The sequence below is a fragment of the Condylura cristata genome, unplaced genomic scaffold, assembly GCF_000260355.1.
Source record: "Condylura cristata isolate star-nosed mole 26May11 unplaced genomic scaffold, ConCri1.0 scaffold00016, whole genome shotgun sequence".
NCBI classification, from domain to species: Eukaryota; Metazoa; Chordata; class Mammalia; order Eulipotyphla; family Talpidae; genus Condylura; species Condylura cristata.
Window position 1 is genome coordinate 13,212,807 of NW_004567117.1, and position 25,256 is coordinate 13,238,062.

At 42.2% G+C, this 25,256-nt stretch overlaps 1 protein-coding gene across 1 annotated transcript in view; it reads left to right on the plus strand.

Annotated features, from left to right (window-relative positions):
• Positions 1 to 25,256, plus strand: part of LAMA3 (laminin, alpha 3) — a 207,773-nt gene that overhangs the window by 94,984 nt on the left and 87,533 nt on the right. Inside the window, exons 23-31 of the mRNA XM_012725781.1 lie at positions 5,654 to 5,814; positions 8,596 to 8,704; positions 11,021 to 11,118; positions 12,255 to 12,393; positions 15,010 to 15,136; positions 15,218 to 15,357; positions 16,747 to 16,862; positions 17,972 to 18,183; positions 19,260 to 19,464. Of these exons, the coding sequence (XP_012581235.1) occupies positions 5,654 to 5,814; positions 8,596 to 8,704; positions 11,021 to 11,118; positions 12,255 to 12,393; positions 15,010 to 15,136; positions 15,218 to 15,357; positions 16,747 to 16,862; positions 17,972 to 18,183; positions 19,260 to 19,464 (1,307 nt within the window). The remainder of the gene's footprint in view (positions 1 to 5,653; positions 5,815 to 8,595; positions 8,705 to 11,020; positions 11,119 to 12,254; positions 12,394 to 15,009; positions 15,137 to 15,217; positions 15,358 to 16,746; positions 16,863 to 17,971; positions 18,184 to 19,259; positions 19,465 to 25,256) is intronic.

Here is a 25,256-nt window from a genome sequence, read left to right on the forward strand (position 1 = left end):
TAATGGAGTTAGAAGAGGTCTTAGAAGTTATCTGAATTCTTTTCCTCTGAAAGAATCCAATTCTGTTATCCTTGTTTGATAATCACTTAGCCTTTGCTGATTACTTAAATCGATGGGAGACTCAGTTCTTCTAGAGGCAGCCTTTCCATTTTAAAATAAATATTTAGTCATATGTTGAACCCAATCAGTTCATTTTAATGTTTATTTTTGGGCTATCATGAGTCACCTGGAACAATGTGATGTCATCCTTCCCTCCCATTTGATGATAGGTAGTGTGGTGCTTAAGGATGGCTCTGGAGTCAAATGGCCTGGATCCTGTTTTGGGTCACTAGGAATTAGCTGTGAAGTCTACCTGGGTCTGAATTTACCAGTATACAAAATGAGGATAAGAATAGCAGCTCCCTCGAGTATTGTTATCTAAGATCATCCAGGTGGAGCTCTTGTCAGCATGCCCAGCACAAAGTGGTTGCTCACTTAATACCATATATTTCTAGTGTACATTCTAGTCAAGCCTCTGGGCTGTAAGGAAGAGTGACTCATAAATCTGGCTCATTGAAGGGAACTTCTTTTCTAGCACATAAATGAGCCTGGCAGAATTCCTAAGAAGGGAACTAAGTATATTGAGATCACCTAGGAATTTGTAAAAGACAAAGCTACCTGGCTCTCACAGAGGCCCTCATTCTCTCTCTGATTTTCGTCTTTGCCTCACTTTCTATGGAGTGGCCTCCTTTGCTTCCTTGTGACTCTGTCTCACACAGGAGCTATGAAGATTAGGCTCCCTGTTCTTTTTTGTTTGTTTGTCCTGATTTATGTTTTGCTTATTTATTTTTTATTTATGTATTTTTTACATCATTGTTTATTATCCTCTTAGACTCATATGTAGTCCCCTTAAAATTACGACCACCAAGACACCTCTTGGAGATAGTCTTCCCTGGACTGCTTTCTTTCTCTTTTTCACTTAACGATGTAGTCTCTGGACCTAAAAATAGACATTTTTGAAAATTTGTATCACTGCAACAGGATCCTTGATATTCTGTTTTCTTCTCCTTGGTATTAGATCTTCTTTCTCCGACAATTGGAAATTTCTTTCAAAAAGTTATTTATTGGGCCTCCCTGGTAGCATAGGGGTTAAGTCTCAGTGCTGTCACACTATCACCACTGTGACCTGAGTTCGGTCCTGCCCAGGGAGCTGATCCACATGTGGCACAGCAGACCTCTACTCCCCTTACCGAGGTATTTCAGCAGATCCACCCTGTTCTGCTCCCCACTGTGTCTCAGGTGAGTCATCTCACCCTCCACATCTCTAGCTTATACTCCAGTTCTTGTATGCACAAATAGATAATCCTTAAAAAATAAAATTTTATTTACTTATTACATCTCTTCAAAAAAAAAATGTTACTGTACCAAACTCACTACCAAAGCACCCATAAGCCTCCATCATAGTCCACTCACCCCACACCATCCCTTTTTAATTTGTTTTTTTCGTTTGGTAGATTATGGCCTCCAGTGATTTCCTGAGAAAGGCTACACATATGAGGGATTTCTTCTTTTCTTTTTTTTGAAATCTTACATTTGTGAAAATATCTCTATTCTACTCTTAATTTTGATTTATTACTTTGATGAGATATAGAATTCTAGATTGGAAATAATTTCTCTCCAGAATTTGATGACATTTTCTCATTAATTGATGCCTTCAAGTGTTTTGTTGAGAACTTACATTCTGAGTCCCATTCTTTGGAATGTGACCTTCTCCTTTCTTAAAGCTTTTGAGATCATCTCTTCATTTCTTGTGTTCTGAATTTCACAAGGATATACCTTGATATAGATCACATGTCAGCCAGTATGCTGGTCTCTTAGCAGACAGTGAGCCTGGAAACTTCCATTCATCGTTCTGGGGAATTTTCTTTTTCTTTAATAATTTTTTTCTTTAATAATTTATTCCTTTACCTTTATTCCAGTCTTTATCTTGTTCAATCTCTTTTTCTTTTTTTATGATTTAGAAGATTTTTTTCTCTTAACCGCACTCACATACATAGACATTAGGTTTTGGCTTCCTTTGGTCTCTTTAGTTATTAACATATATTTACTGTCCAATTTCCAATATTTTGTTGATTTCTGTGGCCTACTTTCTTCCTCTCCTCTTTATCTTTCTGTGTTTATGATTCAAAATAAATTCAGAATTTTCAAGTGTTTAAAAAGATAAAATGGGGGCTCTCCTTAGTGATGCAGAGGGTTAAAGCACAGCACTGAGAAACTAAAGTCATTTCAGCAGGAGTTCAATTCCCGCCCTGGAGGTGACCCACACGGTGCAGCAGGCCTCTCCTGACCCACCTGCTGCTCCCCTGGGCAGTACTTTGTCCTCTGCCTGTTCTGCTGCCCACTCTATCTCTGGTGAATCCTCTCGCCACCCCTGCACCTCTGGCCTGTACCCCAGTTCTATATGCACAAATAAATCTTTTAAAAAATATATAAAATGGTACATGGGTGCACATATACATATACACATACCAGCCTCAGTGGGGTCCTGGGCAACATCCTGTAATCCAAACAGGTTATTATTTTTCCAATAAGAAAGAATGAATATGTCCTTGAAGGGAGATACATAAAGACTATTACACAAGGACTTGTATCAGCTCAGGTCAGATTTTGCCACCAAAGTAATGTTAGGTTTGCCACCAAACAAATTGTAGAAAAGACTTCCTTTCAGAGTTTGAGGATTTCAGATGAAGCCCCAATATACTTATTTTGAAATCCTTTTCAGACTGTTTCATAAAATTAATCTCAACTGAAGTGAGCTCATCTAAGTAATATTTTTGCCTGTTTCTTAACATTAGATTTCTTTTTGTGTTTTGGGGGCTTATTTTGTTTGCAGAATTTTTGACTTATTTTGAGTGAGTTTTTTTTTTTAATCCTTTCCCATTTTTTCTATACCTATTAGTTTTGTAATGTCTTACTTGTCCTCTGGACCCTTAGCTCAGAGCTACGCATTACAGTGTGCTGCAACCTCTACTGTTACGATACTGAGACAGCAGTATCTGTTGCGGCACTGAGCCATGCTCTTAACTCAGTTCCATTTCACAGTGCAGAGTTTTGATTTTTGGTCCGCAAATTACAGGGCTTCTTCTAAAGCCAAAACCCAGGTGGAAATTTATCAACACGTTTTTCTTTGCCAGGTTTTCATAGGATCTACCCCATCACAAGTCTACTTCCCAAATTTTCTTCATTTCTCTTAATCTCTTTTTTGTCCTATACATCAGCATCTTTCATAAAGGTCTCTGCAAGAGGCTCCAAGATAGTTTCCTCACACCTGTTCCTGCCCATTACATTTCCTTGTCCATTTTCCATAGTAGTCAGCATCCTCATTTTAATGGAGATATTTAATCATCACTGACCATCTCAGCCCATCCTCAAACACAATTTGAACATTTTGCTAATACCTTACTGATTTTAGGATAGAAACCAAACCATGTATTGACTTATCCTACTCATACTGCCATTCTTATCTACTGCTCTTATCAGACCACCTCTTGTTCTCTATTCCTCACCACCATGTCCTGCCATCAATCTCTTAGACTACCATTATATGCCACACTGTGGCATTTTATGTTGTAGTTTCCTGCCAGAATGCTGATCCCTCCTTTCATGGCCTGGCTGTATTCCTTGTCCTCTAGTGCTAAGCTCAGTTGTTGCTTCTTCAGGGAAGCTTTCCCTCCTTCCTCCTCTCTTTGGCTAGCGTAACCCCCTTTCGTGTTCCCATATTGTCTCTACAGACCATTTGTCACATGTAATTTAGCATTGTGTTTGTCTAACAATTACTTAATTAAATGCTGTCTGAAGTCTGTCTTGTTTCGCATTGTATACCCATCATCTCACAGATGGGTCAGCATAGAGTAGGCATTTAATATTTATTGACCAAATAATTTTGGAACTTCATTTTTGTATTTGTTTTGTCTAAGTAGCAGATTTGGTAAACCCATTTTTTATGTTTTTATTTTGAAAAGCTGACAACTAGGTGAGGGCAGTTTTATGCCAAACAAACATACAAAAAACCAGAAAAATCCTTTCAGGCTGACAGTGGTTCCATGAGAAGCCCATTTGCAAAGATAAATAACTGATAACAAACAGCAAATAATAAAGTTTGTTTGCAATCTTTTATGTCTTTGATCTGAGTTTCTGAACCCACTTTTATCATCACATACATTTAAAACCTCCCAACAAGTCTTCCAAAAATCAATTCATAGGACTTAAGAATTGAAAGAGTAATAGAAAATTATAATAAAATACCATGATAGAACTGGCAGCCAAAATAACTTCTGGGAGAAAACTCAATATACCATTGATTTGTGTGTTTTTTGTAGTGGGGTGAAAACAGCTAAGCCTTTGTTTGGAGATGCCCGAGGGAGAAATACTGGCAATAACCTCTCTCCCATGTGGACCAATGGCACTGCCATATCTCATTAGAGCAGAAAAGTGGTGTGGATAATCCACATTTTCTTCCCTGAGGGAAATCTTTCTGTTATTTAAGTGGTAGAAGAATCACTGTGGAAAATAGCAGTTGAATGGTTCAGAGCAGTGCAGAAGGCATAGTAAATGTGAATTTACTGATGGCTAGGACAGGAAGATTGTAATTGTAATAAAGCTTGGATGAATCTGAACTTATGGGATGAAATAGGTTAAAACGCTGAGAAATGTAGTTTTAATATTGGCTTCTAGGGAACTTATAGAAATACTAGTATAAGGAGATATATAAACATATACACACATATGCATACACACACTAGCATAAGGTTATACCTATATTAATATACATATACACACACACATATATTTATATAGCACTATAAGTTGTAGGGAAAATTAGACACAGCTGAAATTTCCATCACTAAGGGATTAATTAAATAAGTTAATTTATATTCATAGTAGGAATGGCAGGCAGTCATTAGAAAAATGAAGTACATCTGTAGGTTCCGATAGACACATGACATACTGTTGTGACAAATAATTTCTAAAGCTCTTCGTATATTAACTCATTTAATCCTTATAATAATCTTAAGAAGTTTGTACTTTTGCTAACCTCATTTTGGGGATGTGCACAGATGTTAAGTAAACTCACACATGTGAAGGCAGTGTGATTCCAGACTCCAAGCTCCTAAGCAGTAGGTGATGGCAGGTGATACATCTTTTCTGTGTGGGCCAGGTAGTAACTATTGTTGGCTTTGGGGGCCATGTGGATTCTGTTGCAACTGCTCAGCTCTGTTGATGGTGCAAAACTATCCCTCATGCTTACTATGAGTCTAAATTTCTTTCAAAAGTAGTATATTTTAGAGTCATCTTTTGCTTCAAGAAATGAGGCAAATAAAATATATGATAGAAGGAGAAGTCCTTAAAAGAAGGGTTGTCAGATTTAAGATATGAAAATGCAGGATGACTCATTAAAGTTGAATTCCAGATAAATAATCAATTATCATGTTTTATTTGAATTTCAAGCATAATGGACCATCCTATATTTTTATCAGTCACTCTGACCTATAGCATAACAACATATAAAGCAATTTACAAGTGTCTGCTCAGCACTGTTCCCCCTGCTGCCTATGTGAATGCATCTAGTATACTGCATGCTGGAATGATGGTATGTCTGCTTGGGTTCTGACAGGTGGAGCTATACCTGAGACTGCAGGTCCCTCAGGTGGGCCACTACGTGGTTATGGTTGAATATGCCACAGAAGTAGACCAGCTGTCTGTGGTTGAGGTCAGTGTGGAGAGTGCCGGGTCAGCACTGACAGGACAGGTGAACATCTACAGCTGCAAATTCAGGTAACCAGCCCCACCTCTGGGTACTACTGTAACTAAACTTTCAGGAGGTCTGTTTTTTGAACCTCTGTTATCATCTGAACTGGAAAGTTGTTTCCTTTTTGAAGTTGACTTTGAAAACAAGTAGGTGACTATATGCACAATTCACCCCAGTGTATCTATGGGGAGGCTTCTTTGTGAAAATGTTGCATTTGCTTAAAAAGCTGTCACAAAGCAGCCCAAGCTTTGAATTTTATTCTCTATCACCTCTGTGAGGAGCAGTGAACCTAGTGCTCTCACCCCAAACACGGTGTGGTAGATGGAGAAAAACCTCATCCTCAAATCGCTCATCAGTGCCCATGTCTTCACAACACACCCTTCAGAACTGAGGATGACTAATGTTTGATAATCATCAGGTGAATAATAATTTGACAAAGGATTTTAACATTCAGCTGGAAATTTGTCTCTTCCGTGAGCTCTGACAAGGATTCATTAAATTTTGTTTTCTTTGCATAGTATTTCAAGACATAGGCAACTATTTGAAATATGCTTTACTCAAAGATTCAGGGCAAAGGGTGTTGCCACATAAAATTAACTATAATAAATGGTAGTGGAAGCCAGAGTCCCTTGAGGCAGCAAGGGAGAATTACAATGAGCCCACCCAGTTTTGGTCAAGGCCTTAAACATTTTATTACCTTTACTTCCGTGTTGCTTTTGGTCAACCCCTAGATGTCCTGAAATAGTTCCATTTTGCAAATAAAACATCATATGAAAAGGGTCACTTTTAGTTGCCTACAAAGAACACTTTTCTGAAACTTGAAGATACGATGATTGAATTAACCTCATACTCTGCACTACCCCTGAAAAGAAGCCATAAGCTTGTTTTAAAAATCTGATCAGTTCTTAGCTTTGGGATAATGACAAAAAACAAGAATATAATTGTATTTGGATCTCTAATGGGAGTATCCCATGGCCCAAAAATAGTCCCCAGAAGATTATGTGATTACCTGTTAACAATAATCAACCACTGGGGAGGTCAGCAGCCACTGGAATGTACAGTCCTAGATGGGGGGGGGGTGAGGGGCACCACAAGGCCACAGGATCTCTGATGCCTTCCACTTTCCAGGTCACATGGCTGTGCCCTGCTCCTCTGGATACAAAGGGAGATGGCTGAGGGGATCCATGGAGCTTTTCATAATGACCCTGGTTACTCCCTGAGTCCTTTCAGAAAAGACGGAGAATATCTTTGTCAAATGGAGTGGTTTCAAAACTAAAGAGAAAAACAACACCCTTCCAGGATTCCATAAGCAGTTGTTTCATGATCTTGGTCTGATTGCATTTTGGGGGGAGAAGTACATATATTTTGTGCATTATTTGGGCTCTTGACAACACAACACCAGAGTTCCAGTCTCTATGGTTAGAACTGTATTCGACTAGGATTTTATCTTAGTTAACTGCTTTCAGGAAAGTCTCAAAGGATTTCCTTTTTCTGTGCTTTGCCTGTGGTGAAATGAACAGTGAAAATGAACAGACTAAACAAGTACTGGAGTTCAAAAATAAGGTGTAATTAGAAAATATTTGACCCACAAAAGCCTATTTCAGATATTAGGTCCTTCAAACCTTGCAGCTTTTCCTGCTGAGGTTTGAAACTTTTCCAGCATTTCTCAAGTGAGTTTTAACTATGGTGTTTTTTTTTTTTTTAAAAAACTCAATAAAAAAGTAGGTATAGTACTTTTCAACATTTCAATACAATAAATCTGATCTGCCTTCCCTAAGAAGTGATTATTTAATGATTTAATGATTAATCATTACTGATTAAATCAATCCAGTTTTCAGAATTTATACTTAGTAAGAATTTAACAGAGTATAAGCATATACTACATCTAAATGAATAACTATATTTAACTTCCAGGTTTATGATTGACTTCAAAAGGAATTCGCTTTAATTGACAAATACTCTCATCCCCCCCCCTCCACAACACACACAAAGGAAATAACTATTGATTGTGTTTTAAATACGTGCCACAAACTGTGCTTGGAATTTCCGTACTATCTCATTTTAATCTTTATCAACAGTCATTGCATATGTTATTTCAAATATTTTTCAGAGATCATTATTTTGTTTTAATGTCTCTAATTCCAAATCACATTTATATATCAGAAAAGTTGCCACAGGGCACGCATTCAGAAGCATTCCACAAAACATACTTCCTCCTAAGGGTTTTATCGTTAGGCTGTATTCTTTTGTTTAACTGGTGATCATTTAAGCATCTCCAAGCCCTGTATTTCACCTGACGGCACCCTGGTAGCAGTGAGGAAGAAGGATGAGGAACCAGACTGAGCTTCCAAGGGCCAACTCTGGGTTTCTCACAGCTGGAGTCAGGCAGCCACACTTCCTGATGAGGCACAGAAAGGTCATCATGAGGCCAGTGGGCAACTTCAGTAGATGATGGTGTAAGATGATCTGTAAATTTCTGAGAAGTCTGTGACTTATGGGTCAGATATCACTGACCATGGTACTCTTTCTCTAGACGAGGAAACCAAGTATTCCCTAAAGAGGGATGGAGAAGGTGAGCAAGGCCTTTATCCCCGAGAGGTGTCTCTCAGGCCACATTGCACAGGGGCCTATTCCCTTCAAGGCTGTGGGCTGCCTCCCTCTTAACTCATCACACAGGGAAATTCACTCTTGTTTGCCAGGTTATAAGCAGGAGAAGCAGAACGCATTCCGCCAGGCAATGTAAGGCACAAACTGAGGAAAGCAGGCACAGGGGCAGGGCGCTGAGCAAGCTCTGTTCCCTCTTGCAGCGTCCTGTGCCGGAGCGCCATGACAGATGGCCAGGGCATCATGGCTGTGTTGGAGCTGCTGGGAGATGCAGACATTCAGCTCAAAGCAAATTCAGCCCGATTCTTTCTGGTATGTCTGTTTTGCCCATTGATTTTTAGAAGCATTTTGTTGATTTCTGAGTAAGTTTATTAAAATAACTTTTGGTTTGTATCTCATCTATAACATTAACCTCTGACAAGTCACTAGTTTTGTGTTTATTCTTATCATCTAACAATCTGGCTTTATGCCTTTGTTGAAACCATTTCTAGAGTCTCCAATAAAGTTTTATCATCAAATTTGGATACAGCTCACAAAATCCTACTTCATTCATTGTTACTATTCTGAAGGATATCTCTTTTGTCATTATACTTTGTAGTTTATTATTGCTTCCTAGTTTATTATTGCTTCCTAGTTTATTATTGCTCCCTACTTTATTATTGCCGGGGTAGTGAAATGTGACTCGTTACTGTTTATGTTCTTTCCCATTTTTACTATTTGACTGTTTTTAGAAAATTCCTTTAGAAATTTAAAATTTTTTAAATTAGCTAGTTAGTCAGGTGTACATATTTTCCCTTTATACAAAAGTAGTATTTCTTATTTTGTAAGCTAAAATGTTGTAAAGTGAAGAAGCAATTACCACTAATTTATGGGAAATATTTTTTAGCATTCCCGGACCCAAAGCCTAACCCCCAAATAAACAGATAAAACATAACATCAAAAATAACACCAGGAGAGTAAAAACAAGAATGATAGTATAAAGAAGCTTGTCTGTTCTCATTGCTTCTAGAACAGCTGCTACAAAACAAACATCGAGTGCAATGTTCACTTTTTACCTTTTGTCATAAAAGTGAAACTCCTTTGGGATTTCTTTCAGTTAGCAACAACAAGTACTAATAAGGTCTTTTGTAAAAGAGAAATGATGAGAAGCAAACTTTCAAAAAGCAGAAGAGACCTGTATGCTAAGTGTCAAGATGTCACGTTTGTTGGATTAATGCCCACCCTGTTAATAGCACAACTTGAACAGAGAGAATTAAGATTAAATAGAGGCAGTGGATGTGGACTAGGAAGCAGTGGACAGGTTTACAATAAATATTTCAGGGAATATAAGATTATCTAAATCTGCAGCAACTTCTTGTTACTACTAATACAAAGTATTATACCCTGGGAAATGGCAGGCCAACCCATCTTAAATATTTGTGCCTAAAGTATTAAAAGCTTTGAGCTTTCCCTTAATAAGTACTTAGGAATGAGCTTTTAAAAATGATTATATGAAATATATGATAATATAAGACTTTCTTTTTAAAATTACAACTCTCTTCTTAAACATCATCATCCAAGTAAATTATAATCTTCATCTTTGGAAATTATAATGGAGCTATATCTTCATCTTTTAAGCATAAGTTTACCCTTTTTGAAGTACTGTAATGTCTTCAGGGTCAAGGCTGATGGAATCTAAGCTTCATGAGAGCAAGGGTTGCAGGATCCTCCATTCTCCGTGTCTGGCACATAGTAGTTGTTCACTAAAAAGTTTTTGTTGTTATTACTGAAGAGCTTTGTGATCAAGCTGGCAATAATACAATTTTGATTTGAAATTAAATCTATTGATACATTAATGATCAAGATTCTTTTTTTTTTAATTTTTTTATAGATTTATTTATTTGTGCATACAGAACTGGGGTACAGGCCAGAGGCTCAGGGGCGGTGAGAGGCTTCACCAGAGACAGAGTGGGGAGCAGAACAGGCAGATCGACGAAGTACACTGCTGAGGGGAGCAGCGGGCGGGCCAGGAGAGGTCTGCCGCGCCATGTGGGCACCTCCGGGGCAGGCGGGAATCGAACTCATGTGGAAGCGGCTTTAGATTCTCAGTGCTGTGCTTTAACCCGCTGCGCCACCAGGGAGGGCCAATGATCAAGATTCTTTTGTGACTCAAATGCTGGCTCTGGAGACCGTTCCTTCAAGAGTCCAAATGTGACTGGGATACAAGTCATCTTTTATGAAGGATTATTTCTAGCAGGAGCTGCCCTTTCTCTGAGCAGCAGTCTCCCTGGCTACCCACCACATCCCCTCATCTCTTTGCTGCAGTATCTGAGAATCAGTTTTGACCCTGGGCAGGAGAAGGGGGAAAACAGGCAACAAAAGCCACTAAGAGATCTTTTGAGGCTTCGCATGATTTTGTTCATTTATGTATTTTTTCTAAGCAGTTTATTCAGTAATCCTATAAAACAAGGCAAAGGATTTGTTGTCACAAACATACCATAGTGAGTACTACCTGTAGTTTTGGTTACTTTAGCAACTATATTCGCTCTGGATGAATTCTTTACTCAACAGCTTTTGTGGTGTGTGTGACCCTCCCAGGGTTTCACACATGACTGTGATGAATCTCTTTATATTGTATTTAATCAACAGCATCAGATTTGTATCATACCCATTGAAGAATTCTCAGCTGAATATTTGAAACCTCAAGTCAAATGCATTGCCAGTTATGGGCGAATAGTTAATCAAAGGTAATGTGTTTGCTTCTGTTTTCCTCTTCTTTCTGCTTTGAGAGAACTACTTTGCCTTTATATAAGGCTGCAACATTAACTTTACTTTCTAAGTGAACCTAGATCAATGTGCTAAAAGCCTGGTGATAGACTTAAAAATGAAAGCCCATCTAAATCATCTACCCCAGCAACCTTTCCAGAACTCCATAATGGGAAGCTGACACTGTATATATGGGGGAAATGATTAAGCCTCACCCTTGAGAGCATTTACTCTGACTTCTACTTTGAGCCCTTGTAAAGACTCATTTTGTTCCAGCCCTTTAATCTCTGTGTCTGAGGCACTTCATTAAAAAAAAAAACAGAGTACTACATTATGAGGATTATCTAGCCAAACTATTGAGGTGGGGTTGTTTTGATGTTAATTCAAAAATGACTGATACACAGTCATGAAATCTTATGCACATAGTTAGGTTGGTAAAAACCACCAAAACAATGAAATCTGGTTTTGCCTTAAAAAAAGCTACATACTTCCTCTCTTTGTTTTTATGTAGTTTGATGTCAATGCTTATGTTGAGTAGTGAATAAAAATGCTTCACTGCATTGTTATTATTCAACAATAAATATTCGTTCTAGAAAGAGAATTTTTTTTAAAGATTTATTTATTTATTCGTACAGAACTGGGGTACAGGTCAGAGATGCGGAGGGTGAGAGGATTCACCAGAGACAGAGTGGGGTACAGAACAGGCAGATCGATGAAGTACACTGCTGAGGGGAGCAGCAGGCGGGTCAGGAGAGGTCTGCCCGCGCCATGTGGTCACCTCTGGGGCAGGTGGGGATCGAACTCATGCGGAAGTGGCTTAAGCTTCTTAGTGCTGTGCTTTAATCCACTGCACCACTAGGGAGGGCCCGAAAGAGAATTTTTAATGCATTTCTATCTAACTTCGCTTTTCATCAGAATGAAGATTTTTCTTCCTGTCTTAGCTCATTGTATTGAACAGGAGGCTGGAACTTACTTGGCCAGTTGCACTGACTTTGTAGAACCACGATTTCCTTTATCAGGATCCTTTTGAGGCTCACATGGTCTTATATCAGAGTCTGCATCTTCACCAGTGGACGGCTCTGCCATTGTGGTTATTTTCAGATATTCTGTTTTGCAGTGTGACTTGTATGCCCCTGGCCCCGGAAACTCCTCCAACAGCATTAATTTTTCATGCCTCGAGTGGTGGATCTTCCCCACTCCCACCTCAGTTTCCTTCTGCTGACATCGTCACTGGAGTCACCTTGAAGGCGCCACAGGTAGGACTATCCCCCCTTGAGTGTGTAGTTTCTCAACTATTGGTTCTCAGAGTGTGATACTGCCCCCCCCCCGTCATTACAACAGCGTCTACATTAAGTGGGAGCTTGTTAGAAATGCAAAAAAAAATAAAAATAACTAATAGCAATAATAATAACAATAAAGTGATTGTAATAACAAAAATCAACAAACAGCTATAAACCAGAAACAGTCTATGGGGAACAGGATCAAAACTGGGGTGGGAAGAGCACACGGGACTACGGCGATGGCACATGGGTGAAGTGGTGGTGGGAAGTCCATGGGGAGCACAACCAGATGGAAAATGTGCAAAATGAAGAATGATGTAATCTCTCTCTCTCTAACAATTTTGAAAAATGCAAATTCAGAGTGAGTCAGAACCTCAGGAGTCTTTAACTCCAGGAGATTCAGATGCACCTGAAATTTGAGCACCTCTCTTCTCTACTGGGAAGAACCCTAGGCAGAGGCATCATCTGGTCAATCCTGTCTGTGACACCCACCCCTCCCCCACCACCCCAAGGGGCGGTACTCAGTGCAAGATGGAGGAAAGAAAACTCAAATCCAAGTAGAGGCAGAAGAGAGACCTAGAGGTGCTGACACCCCAGGAAGTTGAGCCCCTTTTTCAGGGCAGTCTCACATTTATTGAGGGTCAGCTTCAGGGAAGGTGGGCAAGTGCAATGGAGGAAAGTACAGGGGTGGGGACGTGCACTGGGGGTGCATAATTGTCTGGCAGAAGCTAGGGGGAGTGAATGGGGCAGTTGTCTGGGAGCTCCATTGTTCCCACTGAACACAGCATCCTTTCTCTAGTTCCTGTTCTCACTTAACTTTCTGTTAAGGTGGGCTAGCTGGTTTTGCTAATGTGACCATAAGTATGCCTGCTGTTTTCAGCAGATACTGGTTTTCCAACATGTTCCTCATACCAAGACTTTTGCCCTTGTGAGAGACGCCCTGTCTGACTCTACCCTTTAGCTTGACAGGCAGAAACTCTGGGCACCATTGTTCCTGAGAACAATGGAAGGGGGCACTGGGGATCCCACACTCCCCATCCTGCTGTTCTTTTTCCTCTTCCATCTCTATTCATACCAGTTGTTTGGCACCTTCTCAAGACCCATCCTGTGACACCTTACATTTTCCCGGGCTACTGAAGATTAGAAGCATTTGTACATTAGCTATTGTTGCTAACATGGCTTCTTTTTTGTATCTACTATGTGAGAGCATAGGATATACTCAATAAATCTTTATCCGTGTATGCTCCAAAACATAAAGATGAAATATAGTAATGTATTTTTTCCACTGTCCACTATAAAATCAAAGACTTTAACATGTGTTGTGATGTATGTTGTAATAACCTTAGCGTGATGGCTTCTATCAATTCTTACTAAGTTGAATTAAAAAATTAACAGCCCTTGAGAAAGAAAATTTAACAAGACTCTCTATGGAAAAGGCAGCCTAGAATACTAGGAAACATGAATTGATAAATCATGTGCTGGAGTTCTAGTTGTGGTTTTGCTATCAAATTAGTGGATGAACTAGTTAGTGGATAAGCTAGTTACTTAGTCTCTCCCATTACAGGAAGAAGAGGATGATAATTTATTGTTGCATTCCTGTAGTTTTTGTGAGGATTTGAAAGGACCTATTTCTGACAGAGGCTTTCTGGGGGAGAGCAGGGCTCACATTCAAGCCTGAGCCAAAGTTGCCTTAAGTTTTCATGCTGTGGGTGTGGAGAGTGGAGAGGATGCAGGCTAATGGCTTCTGTCCCTTTGGGTTAGAATTTGTGTGGTTCGAACTTCCTGATTGTGCCAAGTGATGAGCACCTGGGTTTGCTTTTTCTCTTTTGTTAAAGATTTATTTGTGCATGTGGAACTGGGGGTACAGGCCAGAGTTGCAGGAGCGGTGAGAGGATTCACCAGAGACAGAGTGGGGATAGAATAGGCAGATGGAGGAAGCACACTGCTGATGGGGAGCAGCGGGCGAGACAGGAGATCACTTCTGGGGCTGGGGATCGAACTTGCACCTAAGTGGCTGTGGCCAGCTTGCAGTGCTGTGCTTTAACCCTCTGTGCCATCAGGGAGGGCCAGCTCCTGGGCTTTCTTATTGGTTTGCCCAGGTGTGGGCAAAGGAAAAGGTAATTTATGGGACTTGAAAATTGTCAGTGGCCAAGCATAAAAAAGGGAGCCTCTTTATTGTGCCGTCCTTATAAGCTGTGCTTGCATGCTGTGAGCAAGCAGTTTGTAGTATTTCAGTGAGCATTTCTATTTGGAGCCAGGAATGCAAATGTTCTGCTCAACTTTTGTAAATATTGCCAGTTTTCCAAATTGATTATACCCATTAAATCATACTCCCTTCAGAACGTTTGTGGCTATTCCACATTTTTTTTTTTTTTTACCCATTCCACAGCAAAGGGGTGTTTGTTTTGTTTCCAGGGCTGGCAATTACAAATAAAGCTGGTGTCAGCATTCAAGTGAAAGTCTCCTGTGAACAGAGATTTTTACTTGACTTGGGTTGAGACCTTTGTTTCTTAAGCTCTCAATATGCTGGATTCTAATTACTCATAGTTCTTCAACTTGAGGGTTCTTTTCACCCCTTTTTTCCATTCCTAGAACCAGGTGACTCTGAGAGGACTGGTACCACGCCTGGGCTCATATGTCTTTGTCATCCACTTTTATCAGCCAGAGCACCCACAGTTTCCCGCACATGTGCTTGTGGACAGCGGGAGGCGGTGGCCAGGTGAGCTGCTGTGCCCGACCGTGGCTGCCGGCTGGTGAGTACTTGCAGGAGACTGACAGGAACGACGCTGTCTGTCCCCAGGTGCCTTCCGGGCCTCTTTTTGTCCCCACATGCTTGGTTGCCGTGACCAAGTGATCTCTGAAGATCAGATTGAGTTTGATGTCTCAGAGCCTGAGGTGGCCATGACTGTGAAAGTTCCAGAAGGAAAGTCCTTAGTACTGGTATGTTTGCTTGTCCTCAATTTGCTTTTCACATGGCTGCCTTGGTTGAACATTTTGCATGTCTATTTGGCTTATGAAAATAAATCCTCCAAGGAATTCAAGTCATAGTCATAGGAAAATGTTTAAATGACACCCTTCTTTAAAAAAATAAAAAAGTGAATGACAATTAAAATCAAGGGAAATTAGAATAAGGATGGAAATAGAAAGAAAAAACTCCCACACAAGAAGCCCTGGTGAGTGAGTGCCTCAGTCCTCATCAGACTGGTCTTTCTCAGAAGCATTTCACATGCTTTTGTCCTTGAAACTGCTTTTGTGGGGTTCTCCTAACTGTTGCAGCTTCTCCCCACCTTCTCTAGTGTTCCTCCAGTGAGTTCTCTTTCCCACTGTCTCCGCATGTTGGCAGTTCCTCAGCTGGACACTGAGCCACCTCGTCCTATCATTTCTCTCCCGATAAGATCATGCTCCTGTAGATACCCTTCTGTTTGGGAATGACACCCACATCTGCGAGTTAGTCTCTGGCCTCTCCCGATGCCGGGCCCGATATAACTACAGACCTCACAAGTACCTCAAACTTTATCCCCACACAGCCCAGATATGCCCCCTACCCTGATAATGACCATGACAGATGGAATCATGTGCCTAGGAAGCACCCAGACACCAAGAAGCCCTGCCTAGACCCCGCACCATGCCCTCTAGTTCCTTATTTATGTGTCATCTGTCTGAAGTATCTATCATCTTCAGAGGGCAGGAACGTGAACCCATTCATTTTGTATCTCCTGTGCCTGGAGTCCCACCTTGCACACAGTGCTTGGTAAACTCTATTGCACTGAATAGCGTGAGAGCAGTAGACTCTCTGTAAGCATTGGTGAGTAGTCGACAAAGATATTTACCATTCCCTGGAGCAGTTACTACTGGCATTGGCTAATTTCTGTGGCTCCAGGGAACAAGAGAACTATTAAAGTCAAGCTACAATTATCCATGAGAGAACATTAGCTGGGATGCAGGCTTCAGGGGCAAGCTACCCCATGGGTTTCCACAGTGGTCCTGCCTTTCAATTTTCTCACCCAGGGCTACCTCAGGCAGGCATCACATCGGACTCTGGCAGTCCTAACTGGCCCTTGCACACCTCTGGGGTCTCCTGTCCCCATCAGTGCTGCAAACTACTGCTTCCCTGAGAAACTCTTCCAAGGGAGCTTTACTCATTGCTGTCTCCTCAACACGAACACTGATTGAGTCTTAATTCTTTCTTAGGATTGTTCTTGTATTTCTTTGCTTATAAATCTTGGACTTAACGAGGCACGTTGATCTTAGTGAAGAGTGAGTATAATGAATAGCTGTGGGTATGACCTGCTGTCAGAAAGCCTAAGCGTGCTGATGTGTTTCCTTTAGGTCCGCATTCTGGTGGTGCCTGCTGAAAATTATGACTACCAAATACTTCACAAAAAAACAGTAGACAAGTCATTCGAATTTATTGACAATTGTGGCAGAAACAGCTTTTACATTGAGTAAGTATCACTGTGGGAAGGACCTGGAATGCAAGAGGCTTTTCCAGCAAGACCCAGGAAGGGGCTGGTGTTGGGTTTGTCTGCTTTATCCGGGCACCCGGAGGAGGGGCAGTGAGTCTCAGGTATAATGAGGGAATATTCTTCCCAGGTCACACATGCGCCCCAGCAGACCTCATCATGTACCTCTGGGCAAGATTCCCCTCCTCAGCTTTCCTCATAGCCAAGCTATACCTGTTAGGGTAGGACCCACAGGTTGCTTAAGAAGTTATCTTCTTCCTTGCTGCTTTCTGTTGAGCAACTGAGAGTCCTGCAAGACACCAAACAAGGTCTCTCTACTAGGGAGTATGTTAACTCTGATTCTCAATATTCTTTGCCATCTGATTGAGTGGGGAGAGTCACAGAGACATGAATTTTCACATCCTCGTTGGGTCCCTGAATGCCAAGAACCTAGGATAGCACTAGGCATTGGCTCCTAACATTCTCTTCTGCAGATACAACTTGCCCCCTCATAGGTTTCTGAGAGCCAAGGAGCTCCAGCGGACCCTGGTAGGTAGAAGCCTCCAATTTAGAAAATACTGAGTGAAGGCCCTGAAGTTGAACAGCTGAGGTTTTGCTTCTCCACATAGCTCTGTGACCTTGGAGTGCCCTTCACATCCTGAGGCCTAGCTGACTTATTTATGAAATGGAGCTTAGGCCCAATTGGTTGGGTAGTGTGAGGTTATGGTTGTGTGATCTGTAGACAAAACTTCTAGCAAACAACATACAATGTTAGTAATTTGCCTCCTCTTTATTGTTGGTATATTTACACATATATACTGAACATTCCTTTTTGTAACCAATTTATTAATATTTAATCTACATATCAAACAAATCATCCTACAGGTAAATTTTATTCCTGCCACAAATTTTGCCACCTACCAGTACTGTGATGTATTCTGGACTAGATGCTGGCGGGGGTAGGGTCGGGGTTGGGGCTTCTTTCCAGACTCCAGAGTCTGAGCTCCTCCTACCCTCAACACTGCTTGGTGGAGCAAATTGGCACAGAAAGGTTGGGGCTTTTTCCTGGGCACATCTGTCAGGATGACACTAAGCTCTTTCTATCTCCGCAGCCCTCAGACAGACTCTCAATTCTGTAAGAATTTGGCCAGGTCCCTGGTGGCTTTTTACCACAAGGGTGCACTGCCCTGTGAGTGCCACCCTGCTGGCACCATGGGCCATCACTGCAGCCCCGAGGGCGGGCAGTGCCCATGCCGGCCCGGTGTCATCGGACGACAATGCACCCGCTGTCGAACCGGCTACTACGGGTTCCCACACTGCAAGCGTAAGTGCAAGTTCAGAGGGCGTCTCTGGGCCCAGGAGATGATGCTCAGCTAGGGGAGGGCTTCTCACACTTCACCGTGCTGAAGATTTACCAGGGCATCTTGTGAAGACGTGGGCTGTAAATAAGGAGGCCAGGGCTTGGATCTGGGAGCCTGCATTGCTAATAAACACCCAGGTGGTACCCACATTGATGGTCCAGGGACCACACTCTGATAAGTAAGGTTCTAGAAGATTAAGTGTTTGTGTTTCTCAAGCTGAACAACTCATGCATTTGGCAAAGCGGGTGAGTGTCTGTAGCCATAAGCATCAGAATATTGGACAGCTCAATCCTATTCCTCGTAGACCTTCAGTCGTTGCAACCTAACCAACACTCAGAGAGGTGGGGGTGGGGGGGCAAGGGTCACACAGGCATAGTGTTCCCTGGACAAGAAGTCCTTGAACCTTTGAGAACCATCCTCTGATCTAAGATGTAGGCTGTGTGGCATCAGGAAGGGGAGCGTGGGAAACAGTTCTCCGAGGGGACCAGTCTCAGCCCATGGGGGACCCACTGTTGCATCCCCCCTGGCCCAGCTCAGTGCCCTGCAGTGATGTGGCACCTTTTCCTGGAGCCTGTGAGCACATAGGCACGCTGCTCATGGTGTATCTGCTGCAGGCAGTCTCTGAATTGGAAAATAGAGGGAGAGCTCTTCCCTCAACTTTCCTTTAGGTTTAACTCCATGCAAACCATTAGGTCATTTCCAAATGGCAGTGTGAGTCATTTGAGTTGGTAGCTGGACAAAGCAGGCAGAGAAAACAGGCTTTTTGGATCCCTTGGGGTGTCTTACAAAACAGAGGTTTGGGCCTCAGGCCCAGCTGGGGCCTGCTTAGAGTCCTCTTACATGCCTGCTGTGGGCTTGTGTCTTGTCACCAAGAAAGCTTCTACTGGATCAGCGACGTCAGTGATGCTGTAGTGAGTGGAAAGTGAGCTATCTCTCCCAGACTTGTTTGGAAGTACAGGAAACCCTGGCGGTTGGTGCTTGTCTCCCAGACATCAGGTGGTGTGTAACCTTTTTGTGTTTCTCTTTGTTCCTTGGCCAGCTTGCAGCTGCGGCGGGCGTCTGTGTGGGGAGATGACCGGGAACTGCCTCTGCCCTCCCCGCACTGTCGGGCCTCGCTGTGAGACCTGTGAGGCGCAGTCCTTCAGCTTCCACCCCCTGGCTGGCTGCGAAAGCTGCAACTGTTCCAGAAGGGGTGCTATTGGGGCTCCCACCCCAGAGTGTGACAAGGACCATGGGCAGTGCAGGTAAGCTCAGGTAGATCAGCCGGTCGGGTCCTATAATTGGAAGGGAGGGTGTCATCTGCCCACGGGCTAACCATCATCCTGTCCCACTCCTCAGAGGCCCTAGAACTGTGTGGGCCCTGTGTGTCTGCAGGTGTGGGACGACTAGTCCTCTCCAGCTCGAAGCAACTCAGCACAGCCTGTCTGGACAGATGGCTATTGGCCTGAGGCCATAAGCAGCATGGCTTATTGAAGCTGCAGAGAGGGGCTTTCTTGGGGTGGGCAGGGAGTCAGTGTAGGCAGTTATACACTGGAGAGCCTGCCTGGGCATCAGTCTGTCTTCAGAGATCCATTGAGAGATCCAGAGTGCATGCTCAGGAGCCGGGAGATGGCGCCAAACATCTCAGTCAGAAGCTGTGTGGTTATGAGTCTCAGCTCAGTGGGGCAGGGACTTCATTAGAGACATGTGCCAGGTGATTCCAGCCTGACCTGAGCAGAGTGCTGGAACTACTTCTAGAAGTTTCCTACAAAGAATTAGAGAGGGGGTTAAGTATTAGAAAAACTGAACCAGAGGTTCTTAGCTCAGACCATCTGTAGGAAAGATGGATCTTACATTCCCCTCCAAACAGATATGCATGTGTGCAACACACACACACACACACACACACACACAGGTTCAGGGATGGTCTGGAGTTTGTGTCTGTGGTCTGCATGTGGGATCCAGGAAAGGCTGCTAGCTCGACAGATGTCAGCAGTCCCAGCTCTAGGGCACAAACAACGGAATTTATTCTCTCACGGTTCTAAGGGCTAAAAGTCCAAAGCAAAGATGTTGACAGTGCCACATTCTTTCTAAAATCTCAAAGAGAGACTGTTTTATACTTTTCTCTTCCCTTCCTTTGTTCCCTTGTCTTTGTATGTGTGGCTGTGTCTTTTCTCCCCTTCTTATAAGGACACCAGACATATTAGGTAATGGTTCACCTTACTCCAGCATGACATCATCTTAAATTGACTATCTGCAATGATTCTACTTCCAAATAAGGTGACTTTCTCAAGTATTGGGGAGTTAAACCTTGAACCTATTTTCTTGGGAGCAGAGTTCAGTTTTCCTTAGCAACAATGTTTGCTTTTCCTAAGACAGGACCCTTAACCACACCTTAATTGCTGCCCAATGCTTAACAACTCCTTTCTATTCGGGGACCTTCTAAGGAAGCTGAGTGAGAACTTGAGTCATGAGACATTCCATGTCTTTAAAACCACATCTGTGAGTCTTCCCTGAGTCAACTTAGTTGCTCATTCTGCTCAAGCTATGAGCCTAAACTTAATGTGACTTATACAGACAAGTCTAAGGTGATAGACAGTTTTTTTCCCTTCACAATTAATGAATTATATTCTTTTTTCTCCAGTACTTAAGTTTTGCCCTGGAAGTCAGTCTCTGTTCATTACTGATGGTTCTCAGAAGTCCTGAGTGCACCTATGGACCTGTATCTAACTAATTTCCACTAAGTTACTACTGGTGTGTGAGGAGAACATCAATGTAGTGTGGACAGGGGCATCTACCAGACTGGCAGGAATGCCTCACAGCAAAAGATGCAGATTGTGCCCGGTACTTGCCTACAGTCTTGTGGCTGGCCACAATGGATAAGAGGGGAGCTCAAAGTACCTGGGTGTAAGAATCATGACTCAATGGACTTGATCAAAGGCAAGAGAAAGAGCAGTTCCAAGTTATTCTGTCACTGACCTAGATCTGCTTCCCCAGGAAGAATTGCATTCACTACATTGTTCAACCATTGGTGCAAAAATAACTGGACAAATGCCTGATCTCTTACACTCCTTCTATGAGTGAAACCACCCAGTATTTTTCTTTTTATTTCTGGGTTATTTCACTAAGCATCATCTTTTCCAGCTCCACCATGTTGCCATAAATGGCATGAGTTTATCTTTTTTGATTGCTGTGTAATATTCCATTGTGTATATGTACCATATCTTCTTGATCTTTTCATCTTATTATTTTCTACCTGTACTTTGAGGTATTTGAGAATCCTCTTCCCTCAAGAAACAAGTATTTCAATAATTTTCTATCATTTCCTTCCCTCTCAACTCTCCCTTTGCTCCATGGGTGCTAATCACTTTTCCTTGAAAAACAAAATACTTTGATTGAGAGGAAATAGGTAGTGAGCCATAAACGATTGATACCAGAGTTCAGAGTATTTGTATGGCTCTTGCTAGAAAGATCTGCAAGGAGAAGGAGAAGGAGTTTCAGTCCACGAAGCCAAGGAGAGCAGCAGTGACAAAATCTGCCATCTGGGGTTTATAAAGGTGGTCACAGGAGAGTTAGAAAAACAGTCAAAAGATAGTCAACCAAGCCAGTCTGTTGCTACTGAAACACACTTCAGCAGTTTCTTCATAGGAAATAGAGAAAATCCGTCAACTCTCCCTAGTACATCTACCAAAGCAAAGGAACTATAAAATCAGACCTGGCTTTGGAAAAGCATATCCCAGGTAAGAGAGAAACAGATTGTATTAGAAATAATTAATCTCAGTATATTTGAAGAATAAATCAAAGGAAATAATTCAGCATCTTTATGTGAAACTGGTGAGTCCTTCAGAGGAAAGAGACATCTGAAAAATAAGCAAAAATCTAGATATTAAAATGTTGACAGGACAAGTTACTTTTTGAAAAGTGGAATAACCAATCCATAACCTTGGGAAAATACAGACAAAAAAAAAAAATAGATGGAAGAGCAGAAGATAAAAAAGGTATGGAGTGGGTATTAGGAAAAGGAGGTCCTTGCTGGGTCTGGAGTCCAGTTTTAGTATGCTACATAGGTCCTCGGGTATTCAATACATGTGTCCCCATCTCTGATTAGAAATAAAAATGTCACTAAGCACAAAATATGGGCAAAGAAGTGCAACAGAGGTTTCCCCCCCTCCCCCTATAATAACTACTTCAGCTTTTCTTCTGAAAGCAATACTTTCACATGATGGCCTGAAGTTCTGGTCTAAGTATCAAGGTTTGGGGTCCAAGTACATAAGTTAGCAGGAGTGAGGACCTCAAGAAGGTTGATCCTGAAGGGGGTACTGGGGTTTAAGCACAAGCTAGAATAGCCTTAGAAGATTTTCTTTTAAAGATTGATTTATTTATGCATACAGAACTGGGGTTCCAGGCCAGAGGTGAGGGGCAGTGAGAAGATTCATCAGAGACAGAGTGGAGAGTACACTGCTGAGGGGAGCAGTGGGCAGGTCAGGAGAGGTCTGCCGTGCCAGGTGGGTCACCTATGGATGCATAATCCTTCACCAGAGTCCACTGTGCTCTGCCTCACCCCATTTTCATCCCTCTGTCCTTCCCTCTGGATGCCTCCTAACTATGGTCAGTTTTCAAAGGTTGGTTTAAGTGTTTATCTTTGTGTGGCCTTTTGTTTTATTGTCTTTATAGTCTACATGTAAGTGACACCATTGGTATCTTTCTCCTTCTGACTTACTTCACTTAGCAAACTCCCTTCCAGCTCCATCCATGTTGCTACCAATGATATGAATTTATCTTTTTTGAATGCTGAGTAGTCCATTGTGTACATGTACCATATATTTCTTATCCACTCGCTCAATTTTGGGGCACTTAGGTTATTTCCATAACTTGGTTATTGTAAACAGTGCTGCAGTAAACACAACAGTGCTGGTTTCCTTTAGATTTAGTGTTTTTGTATAAAATGGACCTGCCAGCTCTCCCTGGTGGCGCAGCAGGTTAAAGCGCAGCACTGCAAGCTAACCAAAACCACTTCAGTGAGAGTTCCATCCCTGGCCCCGGAGGTGATACACATGGCGCTGCAGACCTCTCCTGTCTCATCCACTGCTCCCCCCAGCAGTGCACTTTATCAATCCACCTGTTCTGCTCCCTACTCTATCTCTGGTGAATCTTCTCACCACCCCTGCGCCTCTGGCCTGTACCCCAGTTCTGTTTGCATGAACAAATCTTAAAAAAAAAAATGAATCTGCCATATGACCCAGCAATTCCACTCCTAGTTTTTTTTTTCATTTTCTCTTAGCACTTTTTGCATATTCTCCAGCTATCGGTTCTCCTCTCTTTTGCTCTCCTGTTTCTGTTACCCCCAAACTGTACATATCCTTACAGATATACATTCTACAAATGCACAGAGATATCCTCATAATTTCACTGCCTAAATCAAGTGGGATGCTCAGCCACGCATCTCTCACATGATCATCTAACTTTCTGAATTTTTATCCTATGTCCTTACTGAAAATATGCCAGGTTCATCACTGGCTCATTTTACTTTCCCCCCCACCTCCTGTGTTACCTAATAGAGGGATGTATGTACTGAGCAGTCAGTAATTATTGAATGAGACAGACTTTGCGTTCTAGATTCAAATTGGACTTTAATATGCATATGAATGAAAGGATCCACAGAATTTAATGAGCAGGTTCACCCTAACCTCTGGTTTTCTGACTCTGTGAGCAATGGTGAGCACCTACACATGTGCATATGTTGTTTCATGACATTTGGCCACAAGCTCGTTGCCTTGGAGATGACCTTGCTTGACCTGTGTCCCCAGAGCTGCCCTTCTGCACTTCAGGCAACAGCTACAGGAACCTTCCGGCCTATGCAGTCAGGGTGGTTCCTTGGGTAATAAGAGCATCTCCCTGGATAAATATGCCAAGGTCAGCCTGACCTTAGGTGATTTTTAGAAGCTACTTAGACTTTGAAAATGAAGCTTCCTTTTTATCCCCTGTTGTCATGGCATCACCAAAGCCTCCTTGGGTTGCTAGCTTTTTGCACAGGATTCATATCCAGTGCTCTAAGCATTACATCACTCAGCAAAGCAGACATTAAATTTTCCACTTATTGGTTAACCCTTGCCTGTCAGCACCCTTTGGACTTGAGAGCACAGTTTGAAGGCCACAGTGTGGCCTTAATCACAGCTCTGCTTTTTTTTGCTTTTTCTCACCCAGTTCTATGTCTCACCCACTCCTTATGTGCTGAGTGAGGCTCACGGCCTTTGTCTTTAATTGCTAATGCGGTCAGCACTCTCCTTTCCACCACACCTTGTCATATCATTCAGAAATGAACAGGCAGACAAGTAATCATCTCGCCTCTACCTTTTCTTGTCTCAACAAGAATTTCTACCACTGCCCTCCCTGCAAAATACTCTTCATTCCTTTATTTCCCAATGAAGTGAAAAATGTAAAATGCAGGCTCCCATTTGCTGTCCTCACCTTGAAGACCCTGGCCCAGAATATGTGCTCAGAAAGGTCATTCTCAGCTTTGTCCACCAGATCAGTGTGTGAATTGCTCATTTAGCAACAGCATTAAATTAATGCAGCTTTGGGCCAGAAACCCTGAATATCAGTGGAGAGAAGCACCCTAGGCCTCAGATGACAATTTGCCTGATTGGCTTTTTGTCACAAGAGCAGCACTGTCCTCCCCCACTGTCCTTGTATCACTGCCAGGTGACAGGACCAGGGGCCATTTCCGTCATGTCTGAGAGCTGCTTCTGAGCTGAGCTTCCCCTGTCTGGCAGTTCTGTTTGGGCCCAGGTTGCCTGTGCTCTCTGCTTCTCATCCTTAGCCTGACAGAGTTCTATACTCCATACTTGCTTTTTCCTCCAGAAACAGGGAATCATCTTCTAATAGTCATTTTTTCATTAGACCATCAGATTGCATTGCAATTTGAGATTTACAAAAAAGAGAGCAGATGTTTTTATTTTAATTTTTTTATTTATTCATACAGAACTGGGGAACAGTCCAGAGATGCAGAGGGTGAGAAGATTCACCAGAGACAGAGTGGGGAGCAGAACAGGCAGAT